Consider the following 14220-nt stretch of genomic DNA (forward strand, 5'->3'; position numbering starts at 1 on the left):
GCTTCTGTCTTGGTGAGAGAAGATGTGGACATGGGCCGGGCTGCCTGGACTGGGGCTGAAGGAAACACTGAAGGGAATGAAGAGAAGAAAGAAGGGAAGAGGTTCGCATTTACCGATTGCATTATGCCCAGGACCTAGGCATCTTCCTTCCCAAGGAGAAAGACTTGTCATCCAGTTGACAGTGTAGACGGGAACCTCAGAGAAGTTCAACACTGAACTTAAGGGCACATAGCAGCACCTGAGATGGGAAGCTAGGGACCTTTCTCTGGCCTCTGGTGGAAGATTTATTTAGGGTACACTAAGGGGTTCAGTCTGAGATCCTCCAGGGGGTGAATGGCTTGGAGGGGAGAAGGGGCTGAGGTACGTTTGTGCTGCTTGAGAATTTGGAATGGCCGTGCCCCATTCCCCACCTCTCAGCTTTGTGGCATCTGTGCTGCAGAGCTCCTGGGCTCTCTCCTCCCGTCAGTCAGCGCGGGACTAGCCGTCAATCTTCTGTGTATTCGAATGAGTCAAATCCAGCCCATCTCTAGGCGCCGATGCCCCTCTCCCCCGACGAACCTGCCCCGTAGTAACCCATCCCAGCCCTGGGTGCATCTCCTCCTTGTGGGAAATGCTGAAGTCAAGGACGCTGGGGTGAAGCGCCTTCCCAGAGGGCTCCAGCCTCCTTCCTCAGGTGCTCACCTTGGATTTGCCAGCATGAGCAGGAGGCTTGAAGTCCACTGCGTTGAATTGGCTTTCCAATGTTCCAATGTTGTCAAACCATTCTGACGCTTCCTCACCTTTGTGCTAGCTTTTCAAACATAGCCGGAGGTGGGGTGTAGAGTGGGGTGGGTTGCGGGAGAGCAGGGCCCTAGTGACGTGGCCTGTTACCGGCTGTGTGACCTGGGGAGGTCTGCCCCCCCCTGCAGGGGTGGGGGAGGAGAGGTGCACCTGCCTTATAGGCTTCTGCTAGGAGATGATTCTAAAATGACACCTCATAGATGGTGGATGTCCAGTAACTGTCATGTTATTGCAGAACTCAATTCTTAGGCCCTCAGAGGACACCTGGTCTGTTTCTCTCATTTGATGGCATCAGCAGCTGAGGCTCACAGTATTGCCTGCCAGCGCCTGAGAGCTATGTACCCCAGCACCAGCTGTTACCAGGGAGATGAGCTACCCACAAAACACTGCCTAGTGGTGTTAGGCCATGGGGGTTGCGCCTCCATTAAGGAAGCTGGGCCTGGGGCACCCTGTCCCTGCTGCCCTGGCCTCCCTACCACCCCTGCATGGTCCTTGCAAGCAACTCACTTCTGTTCAGAGTTTCTCGCAGGCAGGGGAGTCAGAGAACAGCAGAGAAAGAGTTCATGTCCATTTGTCTTGAGCAGCCTGGAGCGTCAGGGGGAGTAATCAAGATCTTGTTGCCCAGAGCCAAGAGAAAACTTGTAATTAATCTGGCTGCCCCTCTGATTTCTCCTGTCCTCCCTACCGCCAAACACTGTCTGGTGGCTGTCAGCCACTTCTCCACCCCGCCCCAGAATGATCACGATTAATGAGGTGGTGGCCCTTTGAGGATGAGAGATACAACAGAGGAGGGACCCGTTCAGCACAGCCAGGCTGGGAGGGGCAGGGAGCGGGAGGCTGCACGAATGCGGTGAGCTGTCTGCGGGCTGTGTGTCTCTACCCAGTGACCACAGGGCACGAATCAGCAAACAGTTATTGAGCTTCTACTCATAACAGACCCCAGGGTAAGTGTGCCAGGTGGATGCACCCTTCCCCCAGTGGTAGAAAAGAGTATGAAGTTAAATAACCACCCATCGTTGACAGCCAGCTGTGTTTGTGGCAGGCCCGTGCAAGGCGCTGTCCAAGGTGCTGGAGGTGGAGCTGTGAATAAGAGGGTTTAGTACAGCCCCTGGCCCGTGGGGTTTGTCCTCAGAGTGGAGGCATGAGGGTGGGGCCCTAGATGCTATGCAGAGACCAGCGTGAGTCCAGTGCCACAGAACTGTGTGATAAATGATGTTCTCAAGCCTTGGTCAGCGAGGGTCTAAAGGGTGGCAGGAATCTAATGTATGTGCATGGGGAGATTGTTCCTGAATTATAAGTTCCTCATGAGCAAGGTCCCTGAATGTAAATCACCATAGTTAAACGCTTAGCATTTCCACACACACCCTCTGATCGAGTTCTCTGATTACCTCAACAGATACCTGGTAAGCACCTACTATGTACCAGCCTGGGCCTGGTGCTGGAGACACAGGGGGAAGAGTCCAAATTACTCCCTGCTTCCCTGGTGCTGCTCACTCCAGAGGTAGGCACTGTTCTTCCTGTGTTTGATGTGGATGAGGAAACAGGCCCTGAGGGGCACTGTGCCCGACCCGACAAGGCCCAGGGTCAGTCTGCCTTCAGTCCAGTTCTTCAGGGATCATGTCCCGGCACTCAGAACCATGTCGTTGAGACCCAGGAAAGCTTTGTCTCTGAATACTCAGACTTCTGAATTTGCATCTCCAAGACCTACATGAATGCCTGGTATATGCTACTGACTCCATAAATATTGTTGAATGGATAAGTGAATTGTCACAAAGGAAAGAACTGTAAAAATCTGGTTAGACTCTATAAAAGTATTACTAACTATAGTCATTTATGTCAAATATCTTCCATTTATGCCCGAATAGCATGCTACACAATAATTATTATGCAGACTGCTAAGTAGGTGTCAGATTAGCCACTGTAAATTTCATGTGATGGCAGAGCTGCACTAGTTGATGCAGGCGTGACTTTCCTTGTTCATGTGGCTCTCCCAAGCATGGCTGAACCTTGCCACTCCACTTCAGAACAGGGATGGCCGAGATCTGGGGTTGCTCCTGGCTCTCAGCTGTGCAGCCTGGGCGTGAGGACACAAAACAATCTCTCTCCAGACCTTCCAAGAACTAAGAGACCCTCCGTGCTGCGCGTGCGGGAGCCTCAGTGGTTCGCAGAGTAGTTTCCAGGGTTGATTGCATTGGATCTGTCAAACAAGCTCTGGGACAGATGAGGCACAGTGAAGTGCGGTGCTCAAGGTCACACGGGAGTGGGGGTCAGGCAGGCTCTGAGGCCACTGCTCTCCTGAGAGATGGAGCTTGCAGATTCTCTGTAAAAACAAAAAAAAACCCAAACCCTCATGAGCTCTTACTCCCAGTTTGATGTTTAGTTAGATGAATCTTAAAGCCTAGCAGTTTGGCTTTCATGAACTAAAAACATTTTAATCATTTAGAGGAGAAAAGGAATGCTTCTTGAGATTATAGCACTATCCCCTTCCTTATGCCTGGAAGGAAATCAGCTGTGTATAAATGGCGCTCCTTCACGCAGGCTGAATGCTCCAGGTTCTTGGAGATATTTGAACACATGGTTCTGGCCACAGGAATGGGGACCCAGCTGCACCTCGGCCGGGCTGACACCCTAGCGAGCAGTCTCTGAGCAGTCAGTGTGAGCCGCAGTGCATGAGAAAGTGGCGCTCCTTGGAACTGTGCTCACATCGATCCATCTCTGCCTCCGCACCCAAGAGTTAAAAATGAAGTTCCAGGCCTCCTGTGGTGTTTCCTTTACCCACAGTCCTCCTGTTATCCCTCCCCTGTGTCCCTCTTGGTGAGGATTGCTAGAGACCTTCCGTGCCCTGGGCAAGGGGGCACGCTTCCGCTTCTGGAAGCCATCCTCTCCCTTAACTCTGTCAGGGCAGGTCGAGATCTCAGGCATAGACCCATGCAACCACCAGCCACTGAGGGAAAGTACTGCCCTTAATTCTGAGGGGTCTATTCTCACAAGTCTCAGGGTGAGAACAGGAGCTACAAGGTGCTGGCTGTGGCCGGAACATGGAATCGGGACGGGGATACCGTAATGGCAGCAACTTCTGATGCATCGCATACCCAGAGAACACAAGTGTGAAGTCCCCTCAAGAGTTCTTCTCCCACACTGAACACACCCATTTAACCAGTGCCCAAGCGAAGATGGGTCTTCAGTGCCCCAGGAGCCTCGGGCCAGACCCCTCCCTACGCACTGACTGAACCTCATTTTGAAAAGTGTATAGTAATTGCATGATAGTGGGTTTCGTGCTGTCATTCTGAAAGGGGCATAAAGCGCTTTGATCACATTCATCCGCGTTACTCTCTCTTACCCTTCCTCTCTCCTCCCCCTGCTATTCCAAGTAGTTCCCCCTTCCTACTCTTATGTCTTTCCCCCCTCCTGGATTGCACATAGGAGAGGAAACACTGGATATTTGTCTTTCTAAGTCTGACTTATTTTGCTTAACGTGATCAGTATCTATGATGATCTGTTAACATAACGATTTCCATCCATTTCCCCGTGATAGGTCTCATTCTTCTTTATGGCTGAATAATACTCCACAGGGTATATAGACCATATTTTCCTTACCCAGTCATCCACTGCCAGGCACCGCTCCATTTGCAGTGGTGGTACGGTGCGCGTGGGTGTGTGGGCGTGGCTAATGCATACCAGGTTCAGCTTCCTGGGGTATATGCCCACAGGTGGGATAGCTGGGCCACATGGCAGTTGCAGTTTTAGCTTTTGAAGAACTTCCATACTGATTTCACAGCGGCTTCACACATTTACAGTCTCACCGACAGTGCATAGAGTTCCTTCCCCCCCTAAATTTTTCTCCAGCATTTGTGGGGTTTCTTTTGTTTTCTTGATGGTGGCCATTCTGACGGGGATGAGTTGGAATCTGTCTCAGGATTAGGGTTTCACTCTGGGGCCTCACATGTGCTGGGCAATTGCTCTCCCAGTTGAGTTGCTCTTCAGTCTGTGTGCTTTTACTTTACTTAGATTTTCAGGGAGAATCTTGTGCTTTTGCCATAGCTGGTCTCATGTCATGATCCTCCTAGCTCTGCAGCCTGAGTAACTAGGACCAAACATGTGTGTCACCATGACTGGTTTATTGTTGAGATAGGGTCCCAGTAACATTATCCTACTCTGGTCTTTATCAGTGATCCTCCTGTCCCAGCCTTCTGAGTTCCTGGAATTATAGCTGTGTACTACCATCAAATGTAGGTTTGGTTTACATTATTTTGATCACTAAAGATACTGATTATTTTGTTCATGTATTGATTGACATTTATACTTCCTTTGAGAAGTCTTTTCATTTGTCCATTTGTTGATTGGATTGTTTGTTCTTGAAAAATTTGAATTCTCCATAAATTACATATCTTAGCCTTTTTTAAAAGGATGAGTAACTGATAAAGATTTTATCCGATTTGATAGGCTGTGGCATTATGATAAAACTATTTCCTTTGCTACAGAAGCTTTTTAGTTTGATACAATTTCATTGGTCAGTCCTTGCTACTATTTCCTGAGCTGCTGGAGCCCTATTCAGAAGTCATTGATTATTCCTTTATTTTGCAGTCTTTCCCCCATGTTTCACTGCAGAAGTTTCAGAGTTGTTATGCTAGACCACGCTGTTTCTGTTTCTGTAACTCTAGTATAATTTCATGCGGGGCATTGGGACCACCTCCAGCATTGCTTTATTTGCTGAGGATTATTTTGACTATGTGGGGTCTTTTGTGCTTCCATAAGAATTCTAGGATTATTTTTTTCTAGCACCGTGAAAATTGTTGTTTTGACATTTTGATGGGCTTTGCATTGAGTCTGTAGGTAATTTTCAGTAGTCTGGCAGTTTTAACAATATTAATCTTGCCGTTCCATGAACGTAGAAGCTCTATCTTCTGATGGCTATGTCATCTTATTAAAAACTTCTACCTTTTTACTTCCTTGGCTAGGTTTATTCTTGGGGTCTATTGTGAATCAGATTGTTTTTCTTGACTTTTTTTTCCCTTAGTAGGGTTGTTATTGGTGTAGTAGAAAGCATTGATAGTATGTGTTGTGTGTGTGTGTGTGTGTGTGTGTGTGTGTGTGTGTCCTGGGGCTTGAACTCAGGGCTTTCCCTGAGCTTTTGTGCTCAAGGCCAGTGCTCCACCACTTAGGTCACAGCTCTACTTCTGGGTTTTGGTGGTTAATTGGAGATAAGAGTCTCATAGACTTTCCTGCCAGGCTTTCTTCCAACCATGATCCTCAGATCTAGCTTCCTGAGTAGTTAGGATTACAGATGTGAATTACTGGTGCCTGACTAGCACTGATCTTTTAAAGGTGTTGATCTGTATGATGAATTTGTTCATCATAGCTAAAAGTCTTTCGGTGAATGTTTAGGGTCTTTTAATTATAGGATCATATCATATGCAAATAGAGATAATTTAACTTCTTTCCCATTTGCATCCCCTTAATTTTTTCTTGACATTTCTCTTAAAGTTTCAAGTACTGTATTGATTAAGAATGATGAGTAGACATGAGTAGACAATCTTACCTTGTTCTTGATTTTTTTAGAGAAAAGACTTGCAGTTTTTATCCAGTTTGGTATTCATGATGGGATTTTCAGGTGTGGCTTTTATTATGGTGGAGTATGATCCTTTGACACCTAATTTCTTCAGGGCTTTTATCATTAAAGGATGTTGAATTTTATCAAATGCTTTTTCTTCACCTATTAAGACAATCATGTAGTTTTTGTCTCTGATTCTGCTAATGTGCTGTATTACGTTTATTGATTTGTATAAGTTGAAAACCACCCTTTGATCCCTGTCAATGGAACCAAGTTGCTCATGGCCTCTGATCTTATTTTTGAAGTTTGATTGAATTCACTGTGCAAATACTTTGTTGGATATTGTTATGTCTTTGATTGAATTCACTGTGCAAATACTTTGTTGGATATTGTTATGTCTATGTGTTATGTCTTACATTTGTTATCAGGGTAGGATAGACTTCAGAGAATGAGTTTGGAGGCATTTCTTCTCATTCTATTTAATGGAATAGTTTGGGAAGATTGGTGCTACTTCTTTAAGGATCCGATAAAATTCAGCAGTAAATCTGTCTGGTCCTAGGCTTTCCTTTATTGAGAGACTTTTTATTACTGCATCAAACTCATTACTTATTATTGATCTGTTTAGGTTTTTTATATCCTCTCGGTTCAATTTTTGTAGGTCCTATGAATCTAGAAATTTGTTCATGTCTTTAAGATTTTCCAACTTATTGGAGTGTTACTTTACAATATTCCCTAATGATTCTCTGGATTTCAGTGGTTTTTGTTGTAATATCCCCCTTTCATCTCTAACTCTATTAACTTGGGTCTTCTCTCTTCCTTTTGATTAGTTTGAGTAAAGCTTTGTCTTGTTAATCTTTTTCAAGAACCATGTCTTTGTTTAATTAATCGAGAACCAACTCTTTGTTTTATTGATCATTCTATCATCTTTTAGATTTCATTAATGTCAACTCTGATATTTATTATTTCTTTCCTTCTAATGGTTTGTGATGTGGCTTGTTTTATTTTTCTAAGATCTTGTGATACATTGTTAGGTTGTTTGTTTGAGATCTCTCCTGGTTTTTTAATGTTGGTATTCATAGTTATGAACTTCACTGTTAGCTTTTCTGTTGTAGTATCCTATAGATTCTGTTATGTCATGTTTTTATTTTCATTTGATTGTAGGAATTTTACAATTTTTTTGCTGATACTTTCAAGAACCCACTGGTTATTCAATAGAATATTGATCAATCAGTATGCTTTTTGTACAAGTTCCATAATTTCTCTTGCTGTTGATTTCTAGTTTGAAAAGATGTAAGATATTATTTTTGTCATCTACTAAGACTTGCTTTGTATATGATCTATTTTGTGGAAAACTTAATGAGCTGCTGATATAGAATATGTATTATGTAGTTATTGGACAGAATATTCTGTACATGTATGGTAAGTTCATTTATTCTATAGTGTAGGTTAACAGGAGTTTTTGCACTGGTACTCTTTTAGGGGTGGGATAGAAAAGAGTCTGGATAATATATCAATGAGAGAAAGGTACTAAAGTCAACTGTTATTACTGTATTAGGCCTAACACTCCCTTTATGTCCAGTAGTGTTTGTTTTGAGGCACCAAGTGTTGGTGCATACATGTTTACAATCATTGTATCTTGTATATAGATTGCATTTTTTTCCATTATATAGTGACCATCTCGGTCTCTTCAGATTACATTTGACTTGAAGTCAGCTTTGTAGGATACAAATATAGTTAGTCCAGCTTGCTTCTGGATTCCATTTGTTTCAAATATCATTTCCAATCCTTTCATAAACTGTGAAAGGATCTTTGCCAGTAAGGTGAGTTTCTTGCAGACATAAAATAGTTGGACCCATTTTTGCCATGCAGTCAACTAGTCTGTGTCTTCATGGAGACACAGGGCTATGATCTAATTCTTGGTGTTTTGTTGTTTTCTAGTATTAATACTTTCCTACTTCTCATTTGCTTATTTACTGTTCTAGTGGGATTTATCCTTCCCTACTGCTGTAATTTACTAGGAATAGTCTCTCCTCTCCCAGCCAGGGCAGAACTGACCTTCATGGTAGCCCCTCATCTATGCCAGTTCCTGCATGTGTCGACTTCTCCCGTGTTATCCTAGTCCTTGCCTGCAGCCCTCCCATGGTAGGGCCACATGGAGGGGCTGTCAGCGGTCCCTGAGGTACTCCCTGGAGGCTCAGGCAGCTGGGGGGGGGCAGATGGAGTGGCTACCAGCAGCGCCAGACTCAGTTGTTCTCTCCTTCCACAGAGTTATGTCATGCCCAGACCAGCAGAGGGCTCCATGAGGATTTATAGAAGATGCCCCACGTCTCGGCGCCTTTGGTGCTGCTTCCTGCGTGGTTCCTGATGGTCTCCTGTAGCCCGCACTCCCTGAGGATTGGTAAGTGCGGCCTGGCCCTGGCTGACACCTCCACTGTCACCCCCCAGCTTTACACAGGGATGTCTTTGTTCTGTCAGGGCCGGGTGGAAAGCTCCCACCACCCTGTGCCATGCTGAGTGTGGCTGGGGTGGCGCAGAGCAGGATGTGGACATGGATGTGGACGTGACGATGGTGGATGGGCAGTAACAGGCTTGCAGCTCCGACCTGGTCAACCTGCCGAGCTCTCTGGTCCAGAGTAAAGATGCTGATAGCTTCCTGGCCCGGTCCCTGACTGACCCAGTGCCAGTGAAGGAGGGAGACGCCAGCCATGGGGATTCTAAGTGTAGGGCTTGAGGCGAGAGGAAAGGCCTCTTCCTTTCTTTGATCAGACGAAGAAGGATCCTAGAGAGTGCACTGTGCCTCTGGCACCAGTTTGGCTGATTCCAGGAGTCTGCTGGGTGACGCTGGTTTGCCACGCTGTTGACTTGCTGTCTGCTGGGCATGGACTGGCTCCGAGAGCGAGGTGAGGTTGGCTTCTCCTCTACCGTTTCCCTTGTGGCTGTGCACCTGCCAGTCTAGCTGTGGGCAGGCAGGGCTGCCACCTGCACCATCCACCCCCCTAGTTTAGGAACTCAGGTGCCAGGTCCCCTGCCGGCACTGAGGGAGGCCAGTCGCTTGTGGATCAGGGTGCTCCTGAGCCTGCATACCGGAGACACAGCCCCAGCCGCAGGATGAGGACAGGGCCCCGTCCAGCTGGCACAGTGTGGTCATTGGTGGGACCCGTGGACAGCGTAGGTGAGCAGTCGGCTGTCTCTGTGGGCATGCATGATCGTCAGAGGCCAGTGTGGAGAAATGGGTGCTGGGAGTGGCACTGAGCAACCCAACCTTTTGGTCGCAAGAAGGTGGGTTCAACAGCAGAGTCTGAGAGGCAGACCTGGGAACCTGCTCGACATGGAGTTGAATCCAGAAAGATAGTCACTGGCTCCCCCTTCCAGACCAGTATGGAGTGGGAATGGAATGGGTACACTGAACAAGGCAGGATGCACATCTTAACCCTTGAACTGCAAAGGCTGAGCCTGACATCGAATAAAGACAGCTGGCTGGATACCAAAGGATCACGATTCCAAAGCTAGCCAGGGCAGAAACCTATGCAAGGCTTTATCTCCAAAATCACTCCTCCCCACCACCACCAACAAAATAAAAACAAAGATGGCAGTTACTGGATTCAGGGGAATGGCTTAAAGCTCTAGAACAGCGTCTAGTTGTAACCAGGACTTGTCCTAGATCTCCAGAGTGAAGTTTGCACAGGGATGGTGGTCAGGGGGTCCTGGTAAGGACAGAGGCAGGCCAGCGGCTGAGATGCTAGCCAGCCACATGTCCCCCACCAGCAGCCAGACCTGCAGGTCTCCAAACTGCTCCACCACACCGTGTGGGCACATGTCTGCATGCAGATGTAGTGCTGCCGATGGAAATCAGAAACGTGGACAAGAGACTCAATTCTCCCTTCACCCCACCCCCACCTCCCGCTCGGCATGCTTAAAGGGGGGAGGGAGAAGGAATTAAAATTAAAAACAAAATCCTCCCTCCCTTTTCTTCACCCATTTCTACAGAAACTTCAAAACCTAATTTAATTCTGTTTAGTGGCAATGAAAAAGCAGTTCACATCCTTAAGATGCTTCATTTATAAGATGCCCACAGTTATCCAACATCCGCTGCGAGCGTGGCTCCGCTGTAAGTGAGCGGATAGAGCGGGAACCCATCAATTTCCATTTGTCACTAATGGGGAGCGGAAAGGGATGCAGCCAGAATCTCAGTGCCTCATGGCCACACTCTCTCGTCTAGTTCTCAAGCAAGAGTTAAACCAAAAAAAGAGAGACATGCCAGGCCCTGTTTGCCAGTCTCCTTGGTTGTGCTGGGAGCTAGGAGCTTTTAAAAGTCCCTGAGATGCGTGGGGGTGGAGAGGTGCTAATTACATGAACTCTGGAAGGGAAGTGGAGCAGGGCGGGAAGGGGGAGGAGAAGTAGGTCAGGAAAACTCGGGTAGCCATGCTGCTCTGCAGGCGGTCCTATGCATAGACTGGCTGGACAGGCTGGGTCAGTGCAGGGGTTCTGGTGTTCAAGAGGCACATGGGAAAGCGGGTGTAGCTCCTCTCACCTTTCCAGGGGTGAGCTTTCCTGGGGCTTGCCTCAGTGCCCCCGTAATGGATAGCTGTCAGAGCTCTCTTTGCCTTTACAAAGCTTGTGGGAACTGCAGAGATAAATTGTCCAGGCTGCTCCGTCCTCAGCCCCACTTGTCCCTGGTGACAATACGGATGTTTGTAAAGAGGCAGCCAAACCCATTACCCTGCCTTGTGATGGCTGTTTTTCATTCAAGTGAGAGGTGGGGCTGGAGAGACACCCAAATTGTCTGTCACAGTGTCGGCTGTTTATCCCCCCTCCTCCCCCCTCCAATGAGGTTTTGGGTAACAGAAAGGGATGTTATTTATGGCCTTGAGACTGTGTGCATAAATTCCCCACACCCTCACACATATGTCAGCCCCCCCGCAGTCATCCATCTCCTGAAAATGCTTTTTGATTTTGCTTCTGTCCCTTTGGGTTGGCTGAGTGATGGCTGAGGCACCACCAGTTAATAACGGCTCCGACAAGACCCTGGCCCCGCCGAGGCTGCCCTCCATTGCCGGAAGAGACCGTAGACATTGTATCTTGCCATAAAGGACGCTGAGCATCCGTTCTCCAGCCTCATCCCTGTGCAGATGAGGACACGGGTTCACAGGGGCAGTGGTGTGCCAAGCCCACATGGTGGCCTGGCTCTTAGTCCCTGGCCCGAGGGGCTGGTGTGCTTGAGTCAGGTTTGAGTGGAGCTAGCAGGGTGAGTTCCCGTAGCCACCTGGAAGCAGAGTCACCTTCAGGAGTAAGTGAAGGTTATTTCCTTGTACAATTTCCTCCTCTCATCTCTTCTAGAAAATGTTCAGACATTAGCCAATGATGTCCTTGTCCCTAATGCATTCAGTGCTCAATAAGTATTGGTTAACTGAATCAATGCTGGATGCTCCAGCCTGCCTCCTGGAGCTCCTCCCCCACCCCCTCCCCACTGTAGCCACACCCAGCTCTCTACTGCTACCTCCATGATGCTGGAAGTCTTCTTCCTGCCCTCACAGCTTATCCACCTGGAAAGCAACTCCAAAAGCTCCTCCTCCTCCTCTTCTTCCTTGTCACATTGGCTTAATGGCGCTTCCTTCCTCTGTCCATCCATTCCCCTGGGAATTGGAGACACTCAAGACATCGCATTCCACTTGCTCTCCTCTGATCTCACACTGATCGACTTGGTGGGCAAGGTGATGAGAAAACACAAAGAGAAGGAGAAAATGTCTACCGACCTGTCTTACTTCAAAGAGAGAACAGGACAGGGCTAAAGATTGGATCATGCCCAGCGCCATTGGCTCACTCTTGTAATCATAGCTACTCAGGAGGCTGAGATGATCCTGATTCAAAGCCAGCGGGGGCAGAAAAGTGAGCGGTGAGACTCTTATCTCCAATTACCACTCAAAAACTGGAAATGGAGCTGTGGCTCAAAGTTTTAGAGTGCTAGCCTTGAGCAAAAGAGCTCAGGGACATTGCCCAGGCCCTGAGCTCAAGCCCCACAACCACCCCTCCTCCCTCAAAAAAACAAAAAAAAGATCTTGACCAAGTGCTGGTCAAAGTTTTGATTGAAATAACAAATACATTGATTCATTAATCCACTTAAATAGTTATTAAGTGCAATGCTCAATCATTGAGGATAAGGTGCTAAATACTAATGATCAAAGTAACTCCCACTTAGAAAGTTCTCATTCTCTGCCAGGGGCTGGGCAAAGTGTTTCCTGTGTCTTAGCCTATCTGTGTGTGGGAATGAATCCCTCCATATTATATAGATGAAGAAACAGAGGCTCTGAGAGTTTAAGCTAGTTGCGTGATGTCACACAGGGACTGAAATTCCAGCAGCTCTGCTTCCAGCGCGTCTCTGCCCTGCTGTACGGGGGAGACATGAGCGTTCCCCTTACCACAGAAACAGCATTGCGAATGTCATGTTCTCTCTCTCTGGGAAAGGAAATTGAAAGATAGAATTATCATTGCTAATACAGTTTATCACTTGGCTTGGACATGTTTACTTCCTACAAATTGTACCCAAGAGTTCAGCGTGGAGCCAGCCGGCAGATGAGGAAACCGGGGCTCGGGGACCCGGTGAGGCTCTAGACCCGGTGGCAGGGGAAATCCCACTCAGGGTGGTGACATGAGCCACATTGGCAGGTAGCATTCGAGTCTCTTCTCTTGTTTAAGGTTTCCCGGGCTGGCAGAGCCGCCGAGAGCTCTTATTTGACATTCTGCCTCATTAGGACCCCAAGCCCTGTTACAACTACAATTTTATTTTATTTTTACTTAGTTGGATTCTTCTATGAGTGAGCTCTAGGCCTTGGCAGAGAATATTCGACCTAGAGCATTCAGATGTTATAACCAGGAAGCTGACGGGAGAATTGAAGGAGCCAAGAAAGAAGATAAAAACCGTTGGTTTCTGATGCTGGATTCCTCACTTTGTGGAAGGTTTGGGAGTGGCGAGCTTGCCTGCTAATGCCACCATGTGATTTGATTTATGAAATTCTGATCAGCATGTAACTTTTTATCGTGGCTCTAAATTGAGTCACCCGTATAGACAATCAATTGGACGTTCACATTAGTGACAAATAGAAATTGATAGCTTTCCTTTTCATCTGTCACCAACAGAGGGAATAGAGAGGTTTCTGGGACAGAAATCTCTCCATTGGTGAGCGTTCATGGGAGTCTTTCCCAGGCCTGTATCCTCAGGTTCTTGCCCAGCATTTAGCCAATAGTAGTAGACTTTGGTCACGGTTTGCTAAGAGAATTATCTATGGCAAGTTTTGAGCATGGGTTGACCTTTCAGTTTTCAAGCTTCTCTTAGGAACTGCCCAAACAGTAACAATGCCAAAGCAACTTTATAAAATATGTAATTCATGGGCTGGGAAGGTGCTCAGTGGTAGAGTGCTTGCCTCGCATGCATGAGGCCCTGGGTTCGATTCCTCAGCACCACATAAGCAGAAAAAACTGGAAGTGATGCTATGACCCTAGTGGTAGAATGCTAGCCTTGAGCTGAAGAGCTGAGGGACAGCTCCCAGGCCCAGAGTTCAAGCCCCACGACCGACAAAAAAAAATGTAATTCAGAGATAAAAGCAATTTTACTCCCTCAAAAAGTCTGCGTGCCTGTCTATACATTGTCTTTGTGTGCACGCAGCCCTGTTTGTCTCCTGTCAGCCCCCTCTGTGGCCGGCACATCTGTGGGTGGATGAGGGAGGCCTGCAGACCACACGTGGGCCAGTGCACCACACATGGGCCAGTGCACTGCATCGGCATGAAGCTTTGATTTGGGAGTACTGTCCAGGATGCTGTCAGTGTGTATGTCTTATCCGTCCACCTTCCCAGAACTCATCTGTGACCCAGAGCCTTAGATTCTAGTTCTTTCT

General features: G+C 47.3%; 1 protein-coding gene across 1 annotated transcript in view; it reads left to right on the plus strand.

Annotated features, from left to right (window-relative positions):
• Positions 1 to 2173: 2173 nt before the first annotated feature.
• The window catches only part of Grik4 (glutamate receptor, ionotropic, kainate 4), a 214486-nt gene continuing 202439 nt past the window's right edge, over positions 2174 to 14220 (plus strand). The window contains exons 1-2 of the mRNA XM_013009509.1: positions 2174 to 2281; positions 8598 to 8729. Of these exons, the coding sequence (XP_012864963.1) occupies positions 8648 to 8729 (82 nt within the window). The 5' untranslated portion in view covers positions 2174 to 2281; positions 8598 to 8647. The remainder of the gene's footprint in view (positions 2282 to 8597; positions 8730 to 14220) is intronic.

Source organism: Dipodomys ordii, unplaced genomic scaffold (assembly GCF_000151885.1).
Source record: "Dipodomys ordii isolate 6190 unplaced genomic scaffold, Dord_2.0 Scaffold10, whole genome shotgun sequence".
NCBI classification, from domain to species: Eukaryota; Metazoa; Chordata; class Mammalia; order Rodentia; family Heteromyidae; genus Dipodomys; species Dipodomys ordii.